This window comes from Medicago truncatula, chromosome 3 (genome assembly GCF_003473485.1).
Source record: "Medicago truncatula cultivar Jemalong A17 chromosome 3, MtrunA17r5.0-ANR, whole genome shotgun sequence".
NCBI classification, from domain to species: Eukaryota; Viridiplantae; Streptophyta; class Magnoliopsida; order Fabales; family Fabaceae; genus Medicago; species Medicago truncatula.
Window position 1 is genome coordinate 54506152 of NC_053044.1, and position 10490 is coordinate 54516641.

General features: G+C 33.5%; 2 protein-coding genes across 5 annotated transcripts; one reads left to right on the top strand and one right to left on the bottom strand.

Annotated features, from left to right (window-relative positions):
* Positions 1 to 882: 882 nt before the first annotated feature.
* On the bottom strand, positions 883 to 4559 carry LOC112420026 (L10-interacting MYB domain-containing protein). 4 transcript variants are annotated; one of them, XM_024778605.2, is made up of 4 exons: positions 4260 to 4559; positions 3747 to 3858; positions 1526 to 2282; positions 883 to 1449 (listed from the first exon to the last, which is right to left on the bottom strand). In XM_024778605.2, exons 3-4 carry the CDS (start codon positions 2274 to 2276, stop codon positions 986 to 988), a joined length of 1215 nt encoding a protein of 404 aa, XP_024634373.2. In that variant the 5' UTR covers positions 2277 to 2282; positions 3747 to 3858; positions 4260 to 4559; the 3' UTR covers positions 883 to 985. The 4 variants fall into 4 exon arrangements, with proteins under 4 accessions (XP_024634373.2, XP_039688065.1, XP_013462011.2 ...); XM_039832131.1 differs by lacking the exon at positions 3747 to 3858 and having other exon boundaries at positions 1526 to 2288; XM_013606557.3 differs by lacking the exons at positions 883 to 1449; positions 1526 to 2282; positions 3747 to 3858 and adding exons at positions 2469 to 3236; positions 3323 to 3692 and having other exon boundaries at positions 4260 to 4551.
* Positions 4560 to 5002: 443 nt separating this feature from the next.
* On the top strand, positions 5003 to 9712 carry LOC25490120 (tocopherol cyclase, chloroplastic). The gene is made up of 10 exons (XM_013606558.3): positions 5003 to 5356; positions 5429 to 5673; positions 5785 to 5864; positions 6747 to 6823; positions 6905 to 7074; positions 7586 to 7683; positions 7998 to 8105; positions 8697 to 8813; positions 9071 to 9220; positions 9314 to 9712. The coding sequence occupies exons 1-10, from the start codon at positions 5139 to 5141 to the stop codon at positions 9488 to 9490; spliced, it is 1440 nt and encodes a 479-aa protein (XP_013462012.1). The 5' UTR covers positions 5003 to 5138; the 3' UTR covers positions 9491 to 9712.
* The last annotated feature ends 778 nt before the right edge of the window (positions 9713 to 10490 follow it).

Consider the following 10490-nt stretch of genomic DNA (forward strand, 5'->3'; position numbering starts at 1 on the left):
TATTTTTTTAATCATTATGTATTATCTTTTTCTTTGTAACTTATGTACTTATATGATTGTCTCCAAAAAAATGTATTTATTTCAACAAGATAAAAAGTCATAGTGTTTGATAAAAAAATCTTTTTAAATATTTTTTTAGTAATAAGTTTTAAAAAATTCATCAAAAAAATATCAACCTGCATGAATTGTACCAAACAACTCATTCTTCATCGGTTTGATTTGAATTTCGTGAAAAAAATATTGTAAAAAATCAAACCAAACTAAATTGATTATTTTTTATTAGTTTAAATTATTTTCTCCACTAATTCTGAGCAGGATCCAACGATAAATCTACTCAACTCATTGATGCTTTCTTTTTTCATATTCAACTTGTTGAAGCATACTTAACGTATGACAAGATTGTGTAATCATAATGTCACCTGTTTATAAAGGGTAGTAGGGAGAATATATATCATATGTTGACCCTGAATATGCATGCATAATCAATTTGAAAAAACGAAGACCAAACTACTATTAAATGCATATGTTGAACTCAATTCTGAAGCATGAAAATTTGATTATACTTTATAAATCCAAACATAGACTTAGTGTGTGTTTGGTTCTGAGGTGTGTAGAATTGATTCTGACAGAATTGATTCTGAAAGAATTGATTCTGACAGAATTGATTTATGTTTGGATGCAATAATGCAGAATTGATTAAACAGAATGATTGTTGTTTGGATAGTTTTGATCAAAATTACTTTTGAATGTATAATTACCAAAATAGACATAGTTAAATACAAATAAATAGAAATTACTAAATTAAGATAATTAAGTGCAATATAGTCCTAAAATATAAGGTATTACAATACTAACATCATGAAAATAAAAATTACAAATAGATAATAGAATTTAAAGTGCAATAGAGTATTAAAATATTATTACAAAACTAACATAATGTGTATTATAGTACTAAAATATTGATATAATAATTTAAAGTACAATACTAATTATTTTGCCTGTGCTCAATAATTTCATTGCGGATTATGTTTCGAACGCGATCCATCTCTGACGACGAAACTACATTTAAAACTTGTGATTGATCCAAGTTAGATGAGCTATCATCATGATGAATGACTGTGCTTTCATCTTCATAAACATTAAAATCCATATCATTTTCTGCCTTCCTTCGGATAAAGTTGTGTATAGCCATTGTTGCGACAACTATTTGAACTTGAGTCTCAAATTTAAACTTAGGCATTCGACGTAGGATTGCAAATCTGTTCTTCCATACCCCAAAAGTTCTTTCTATTGTGCACCTTAAACTAGAGTGATAATAATTAAATACTTCATTATGATTTGCGAATCCGTTAGAACGCCTAAATTCAGGAAGATGATATCGTTCACATCTATATGGACCAATGTACCCTATTGGTGTTGGATAGCCAGAATCTACCAAATAATACTTACCTAGAAAGAAAGAAAAAATATATTTAAACTTTAGTCAAATATAACAAATCATTTGTAGTAATATTAAATAACAAACCTGGCGGAGGGTGTGGAAAATTAAGGTTCGCATTTGTCAAAGCCTGGTCAAAAACACGAGCATCATGAGCAGTACCTTCCCAACCAGCTAATACAAAAGTGAAGCACATGTTCCAATCACATACAGCCATTATATTTTGTGTAGCATATCCCTTTCTTCCAATAAACTTTGTTTGCTCACTTCCACTAACTACACATGACACATGTGTACCATCAATTGCTCCTATAGCATTCTTAAAAAATGGCCAATATCGTGGATCATTTTTTATTTTGGAATGACAATCACGAAACATAGGATCTTCGGGTTTAATATATTTCATAGACAACTTAAGGACGACATGAAGCACTTGATGAAAATGTCTACTTACAGTCTCACCCGAGTGTTGAAACCTTTCTTGAATCATTCTATTACCTACCCCGTGGCCAACAGCAACTAAAAACATTGCAACCATTTCTTCAACCGTCATTCGATTAGATGACTTTAAACCAAGCTCAACTAATTCAGTGCACAATAGATTAAATACATGTTTTTCCATTCGAAACATCTCATAACAACGAGTGGGATTACCTTGCAATATTTCTTGAACCCAGGAATGACCCGTTAGCTCACTAGTTCGACAAGGTTCTTTGCATAAATGGTTTACTGCATACTCACCAACTAGTGCAGCCACAAAAATAGCTTTTTGGAAAATGTCATCATCTTCTTCATCTTCGTCTCTAGTGTGGTCGGATTGCTCATTCCAATTGTCCATTTCTACCTTCACCTATTGTAAATAATGTTGTTATTAGAAAACCATAGCAGAAAACATATGTACATGGCAGAATTATGATATGTATATGGCAGAATTATGTATAGCAGAATTATGTAAAGAATTATAGCAGAATGATGTACAGAATTATAACAGAATTATGTACAGAAAACTATAGCAGAATTATGTACAGTATAGCAGAATTCATACTTAAGCTTACTCCTAATACTTATAGCAGATTCATACTTAAGTTTACTCCTAATACTTATAGCATTCATACTTAAGCTTACTCCTAATATAAGTTAACTCCTAAAACTTAAGTTTGCTCCGAAACAGTTACATCTTCATAAATGGCAAAGGGTTATTTGCTGCATGCTTAAGCCAATCCAATCTTCTATCCTTAAAACCTTCAAAGGAAACAAACATCTCCCTAGCTGGCTTGTACATCATTAGTTGACAGCATTTCATGAACAAGTCTATATCACTTGTTATTTCATCCATGCTATGGAGCTCAGCCATCACTGCACCAATAGATGCATTATTTATAACATCATTTCTCGCCTTACATGTCTCAGCAATCTCTTTCACAGCTTCAGCTATTGCCAATGCGGGAGTTGTCTTTTTCTTGGTTTTCTTATCAACACCACGGACTCTCTTTCTCTTTTGTCCACTACTTCGGCTAGCATCTCCTTGTGAAATATTCAAATTAATATTTGCAAATTCTCCTGTTGCTCCAATACTCGCATCTTCACTATCACCCGATCCTTCTCCCACATCCAAGTCAATATTATTTTGGCCTGGACCAAAATCACCAACATCAATACCACCGTCCTCATTGGGCAATATGCCACTTGAAGGTGCCCAAGCATGCTCCCCGTTAGCCACCACACCCTTAAAAAGTGTGGTTAGTTCATGAGCAAATGGAAGTCCTTTCTCTCTAAATTTTCCATAGAGAGGATTTTCCTGCATTTCATAACCATCATCATTTAATTAACATATTAAATATAAATCTAAGTATAACTAAGCAACATATTTGTGTTTTCACATACCAATTGTTTATTCTCCCACCACTCATCTGGTGCATCAAAGGTATTCCTTTCATTATTCCACCCCATTCCGGTAACTTTTCCAAATAGGTCAAACCATACTCTCCATTCCATTTTCAAGGTATCATACCTATTCTTCAATTGATTCTTGTCATAATCTCTCCCAGTTGATTCATGAAATTGGCAAACAATGTTTTTCCACCCTTTCTTAGTAAAGCTGGTGCCAATGCGTTCACCCTTGATAACTTGATCCAAACATGTTTGGATGAATATTTCATTCACTTTAAGATCCGTCCAACTAGCTTTAGATCTTTGAACTTTATCATTACTTGAAGGAGGATCCGCGGAAACTTTCCTTTGCGTAGCCATAATGCTATGTACACAAAGTATGATAGGAAAAATAAAAGATAAAATGAGCCAACACTACCTATCTATAGATGCATATTGAAGAACATGATGAGGGTTTTGTTGTTGAGTTGCTGGATATTGTTTGTGATATGTTTCAAAAAACACTTTTACCCTTTATTGATCACACATACCTTAAGGGTAAAAAATCAAGAGTATTCGTATGTGAGAAGAAAATAATCTCAAAAAACACTTTTACACTTTATTGATCACACTTTGTTATTTATACACACATATTGTTAATTAGTTTCGCATTGAACAAACAAACTGATACAAACTTCATGCTAAAATACAGAAAAACAGCAAAAAACAAGTAAACCAGTACCAAATTACCCACAAAAAAACACTAATTTCTAAGAGACATTTTATCAAACACATACAATGCAGCAATATTTTTCCTTTGTATAAATTAATAAGAGGTACTAATTTATGGAACCAAACAAATTTTATAAGCATTGCAACAAAGAAAAAAGTGTGATTTTGGTACAACAAGTAAGCAAATAAAAGTTAAAATCACTCAAAAATGACAAATTACCTTGTTGTTGTTGTTATCTTTTGAGCAGAATTTTTTCTTCTTGTTGTTCTCTTCACCACAATTTTTCCTTGTAGGAGATGATGATGTTATATAAGCTGATGGTAATAAATTTTTGGATTAAATTTGGGAAGGGTGGTTGAATTATGGTTGAGAAAAGTGGACTGTGAAGGGGGAATGGAATTAATAGAATTGAGAGTTAAGACTGCAGAAAATAAATGTTATTCTCTTCACCAACATTTATTTTAATAAGACTGCAGAAAGAAAAAATTCGGTTGGAGAAGGGTTAGAAAAATTAATGAGGGCAGGGATGGAATTAATAGAATTGAGGGTGTAGAATTGATTCTAGGAAAGTAAGAAGCTAGGAATTGTAGCTTCAACTAGAATTGCTTTTGGAGGATAAAAGCTATTTTGAAAAGCCAAACCAAACATGTTAAATATTGCAGAATTGCTTTTGAAATGCTCCAGAATTGATTCTGGCTTTGCAAAAGCCAAACCAAACAGAGGCTTAACAAACTTCAATCTTCTCTTGTTGTAGACTAGATTTGCCCATTCTTCCAAATCCACCATAAGATGATGTGTATGTTTGGGTTTGCCAGCCATATCAAAAATTGATTCAGTAAGATTGATTATTGATTAAGACTAAAAATGAGTCGAAGGAAAATAATTTTATGTTAAAAATAAAAATAAAAATTATAAATTCTAATTTCTACTAAAATCAATTTTCCTCAAAAACAATCAAATTGGTCTCATTCAACTTTTTCCAACTGAAGCTAAAGAAAAGAACATAACAAATCGTAGTAGTATAGTGTCTTCTTTCTTCTACAATCACTCGTCACTGAAATAGAGAAAGAGAGAGAGAGAAACAAGAATCATCCATCCATGGAAACCAAGCTATTGAATCCTCCTTTTCTTCTTCACTTTCCTTCCTCTGTTTCTTCTTCTTCATCCACACGCACATTCTTCCCCTTTCATCACAACCGTTCTTTCAAACTAATCATCGCTCACAATTCACACACCGAACAACAACAATCTCAATCTTCCAAACCAATTTACTCTCCTACACCCCCCAATCGTCAACTTCGCACCCCTCATAGCGGGTAACTATCTTTCTATCTATCTTTTTCATTCTTATTTTCATTCATTCATTCAAATTCAAATTGCGTGTTTAGGTATCATTTTGATGGAACTGCTCGAAAATTCTTCGAGGGTTGGTACTTCAAAGTTTCCATTCCTGAAAAGAGGCAAAGCTTCTGCTTTATGTATTCAGTTGAGAATCCTGCGTTTCGCAAGGAATTGTCGACTTTGGAATTAGCACAATATGGACCTAGATTTACTGGTGTTGGGGCACAAATTCTTGGTGCTGATGATAAATACATTTGTCAATATACTCCCCAATCACCCAATTTCTGGGGAAGTAAGCAACTATTTGCACATTATAATAAAGTTTGGATTTTTATGTAATTGTAATATGGATGATGATCACATTATAATTTTAACTTACAAGTTCATTTTTTCAAATGGTTAGGTAGGAATGAACTGATGTTGGGTAACACTTTTGCGGCTAAACAAAATTCGAAACCTCCCAACAAGGAGGTTCCTCCTAAGGTAGGTTTATATATACAATCTTTCAATCTAATTGTTTATGACTCTATGCTATTGATCAGTAAATTAACTGCAAATATCTGTTACCCAACTGTCATGCATATTTTATATTTTGAGAATAGCTCAATTACACTCACTACAAATTAGAGAAGATCTGTCTGTCATTTAAACATACATGAGGGTAGGTGAGTGCATTTTTTCCAATGAATAAGTAGGTGGTGAGTGTTGGGTGTGTGCGCGTGCCATTTAATCATACCTCATGGGTCATTTTCTTCTTAAGGTACTTGACTATTGAGGCTCTATTTGGATAAAGAACTTAAGTAAGTGCTTGTAGCATAAACGCTTATCATGCAAGTGCTTATGCATAAGTTATTTCCTTTACAAAAGATAAAGTAAAGTAATCTTGACCAAAAAAAAAAAAAAGTAAAGTTATTATAAGGTGTTTTCATAAGCTATCATGGAGAGCTATTGAAAATAAGCTGAAAGCAACTTATGGACATGTCATACATGGTTTTCATAAGCTCTCCCAAACAATTTCGCAACTACTTATGCCAGCAGATGAGCTCAAATAAGTCAATCCAAATAGGTCCTAGGTTTTAACTTCCCTGTTACTGCTGCATCTTTGCTGAGCTATATAAGTGATTACTTTTGAATGACTCTAGTTTTGTTTCTTTCCTGAACTAGTTTTACTTATTTCATTGGTAGTCGTTGACACTCTTTCAATGGTGACTTTTTTCCCTTTAATTTCCAACAAATTTAGACTAGTCTGACAAATGGTTTATTTTCTGTCACAATTACATTACTGGTTATAAGAGTGGCTTCCAGAAATAATTATTATTCTTTATTTTTGTTTGCAAATGCTTCTTATTTGGTCACTTTCCATAGGAATTTAATGATAAAGTGTTAGAAGGTTTTCAAGTCACTCCCCTTTGGAATCAAGGTTTCATTTGCGATGATGGAAGGTAGAAGTTACATTTTTTATTTTTTTAAATAGTCTTCTTTGATTGATTACATTTGTTATTTGATACAAATTATAATTATAGGTCGGATTATGTAGAAACAGTAAAGACTGCTCGCTGGGAGTATAGTACACGTCCTGTATATGGTTGGGGTGATGTTGGGTCTACACAGAAGTCAACTGCTGGCTGGCTTGCAGCTTTTCCTGTTTTTGAACCACATTGGCAAATATGCATGGCCGGTGGCCTGTCAACAGGTATGTGCTGTCATGTTCTAGTATCTGCATTTTTTATGTCTGAACTGAAACAGATTGATTTGATCAGTTTATGTGAAGCTATTATGGCTGTCCACTCATGTAATTTGCCAAAGTGATTGGCATTTAGCCACTTGATATCTACAAAATATTACATGCCAGTAGAATTGTGGTATTGGACATATATAATTATTGCTAGAGCCATGTGGTGAGTCAGGAATAGGAGAGTGAGAGTATGATAATGAACATTTACAAGGTCAATTTTAGACTAAAACTGAAATGATAGGATGATGCTTGATAATTAGTTTGTGAAGTATGGTGTTGGCTTGGGGCCTTGGAGTGTGCTCCTCTTAAAGTCTCATATTCATTTGTCAATTTCGGTGGGCTAGTTTGGCTTCTTGAAAAAAAAAATTAGTTTGTGAAGTGCATTTGTACTTTAAAAGTTATTCACTCTTGTTGGTGTCATATGTGTGTTCTCTTTGATTTTTCTTATATTAACAATATTGAATCTCAGGTTGGATAGAGTGGGATGGCGAGAGGATTGAGTTTGAAAATGCCCCATCTTATTCAGAAAAGAACTGGGGTGGAGCGTTCCCGAGAAAATGGTTTTGGGTAAAAAACTCTTTCTTCACTGAAGTATGTGTCATAGAGTTTATCTGCACATCGGTTTCATGGCTTGCTATGATACTTCAGCTGTAGCCAGTCGCATGAAATCAATTGCGAGCCTTCTTGTATTTTGATTGAAAATTATGGTCAGAATGTTGCTTTTCCTCGTTTTATGGTTACTTGAATTTTCCAGCAAGTATTGTAGATTAATATGCTTTCTGATTGTTTTTTTGATATTCAACTATTCTCGCCAGTGTTTCGATGAGTGTTTGCATAATTTTTTTTTGTATCTCACATAGTGGAGTGGATGTCTCATGCAGGCTCAGTGTAATGTTTTCGAAGGTGCTAGTGGAGAAATTGCACTTACAGCCGCTGGTGGATTGAGACAAATCCCGGGACTAACTGAGACATTTGAAAATGCTGCATTGGTAACTTCATACAGCATTATTGATTTGACTCATTTCATAAATCTATTTCACTGACTTTATGTAATATTGAAGTTACATTTGAAATAAATGTTGATGGTAATAGGAATGGCTAAAGGACGGGGATGTAAAGCAAATTCAATTGTTATTTTTGTTTTGGTTAAAATAACATGTCTCTGCTCATGTTACTCTTTGATTTGACAAAATCTATAGTGAGGACGAAAGTACTTTAGTTTTTTAGTGTCTTAAAATAATTTATTGCATTACTGACACTTCAGGAAAACATGTATTCTCTGCTTAAAATCATGAATGATGTGGAGTTATGTTAAAATTTATTGTCGAGTGGCTCAAGTAGGTTGATATTTCTTTTGAAGTGTTCTAATTTGAATGTCTAATGGCCGTTAGTGATTTCATCTGTTTCAAATTGTGGTAACAAGGTGTTGCTCTTGTGTAGGATTAGTTTTGGGTCTATTTGCCTTCTTCTGTTGGTCACTACATGCAATAATCCTTTCCATCAGTATATTATATTATTGTTATTATTTTTTATCTTTCTTAACTTATAATATTTATTTATTATGTTGCAAATTGGTGCAGATTGGAATTCACTATGGTGGAAAGTTTTATGAATTTGTGCCATGGAATGGTGTTGTAAGCTGGGAAGTAGCTACTTGGGGTTATTGGTTTATGTCTGCAGACAACGGAAATTATGTGGTAAATATTTCTCTCCAATTACATTATGTTTTATGTTGATGGTTACTTTACAGATGTATACATCTCATGAATCAGAAATGATCTGAACATTTTGATGAATATACAACTCATACTTGGGGTTATTGGTTTATGTCTGCAGAAAACAAAATGAAACATTATGCAAATTTGCGATTAAAAATAAAAGCAGAAATATTTTCTTAAAGTAAACATGCTGGAATTCTGGCTAATGACAGGCTCAATTAATTATATTTTTGCAGGTTGAATTAGAAGCAACAACAGAGGATCCAGGTACTACATTGCGTGCCCCAACATCAGAAGCTGGCCTTTCCCAAGCTTGTAAAGATACATGCTTTGGAATTCTAAAATTAAAATTGTGGGAAAGAAGATACGACGGCAGCAAGGGAAAGGTCTTTTCTTATATTCACACATAAATTGTTCACATACTTTGTTTTTTATTAGATTAATGGAACATGCTGATGAATGTTATGTGAAAATGGCAGATAATATTGGATGTGACAAGTGACATGGCAGCTCTAGAAGTTGGAGGAGGTCCATGGTTTAACACTTGGAAGGGAAAAACGTCAACTCCACCTGTTCTTAGCCGTGCTATTGGATTACCAGTAGATGTAGATGGCCTCTATAATCTGTTTCCTCTGTTTAAACCACCTGGCTTGTAGTATGTTGTTGTTTTAATATCCTTGTAAAACTTCTCTCTTGATGCATAGTTTCATGGTAAGTACAAATTTTTGGAAGGGATTCATGATTAGAAAAGTACCATGTTTATACATAGAAAAAATCAAATGAAAATAATTGTATGTTTAATGTATAAGAATGTTAATGGAATTGTTAATGTGTGTTTGGTTGGAGGGGAGGGAAGAAATTATTTTAGATTTTAGTGGTTTGGTTCGTCTTTTTGGAGGACTAAAATCCCTCTTAAGTTAGTTTTATCTCCCTTTCAAACGTGTGGGGATTTGGAGGGGAGAAAAATTGTTTAAATTTCCTTATATTGAATGTGGGGGGAGCCCCTAATAGGAACTTCAATTTAAAGGAACTGCTGGTGGAGCTTAGTTATTTGGGTATATAACCGGATGAAACCGATCAATGAAAATGAAAAAAAACTAAAAAAAAAACACATAAATTTAAAGAGACGTTAATAATTGAACACATTTTATTTATTGATCAATATTTTATAATACATTTACATTACAATAATGCTTATTACAACAAATTATTAGATGCCTAAATCTAAATCTTTGGTACAAAAAGATGGAGAGGGAATGTCGGAAATGTCGGAAGGCTTGTTTCCTCACGCACATCCTCATAAGGAGAGGACGGGAAGGTTTGTTTTCTCTCACACATTCTCATAATGGGAAGTTGGGAGAATGAGATTCCGATGAGCAACCCTAGATTTCAATGAGCAAATATGCAGAGTGGGACATCGCCCTTTGACCATTTATATTATTCCTATGAGATTAGAGGAACCTTTGTATGAAATGCTAATGGTAGAACATTGGCATCATGAACATTATAAAAGAGAAAGAGAGAATGTGAGTTAGAATGAGAATTTGTGAAGAATGATTGGGTATTTATAGGGGAAATGTTGTCATAGAGTGTAACGATCAGTTAATGGAAGGGGGAAAATATGGTCAATAGAGTTTGACCAATCAATGGAAGGGA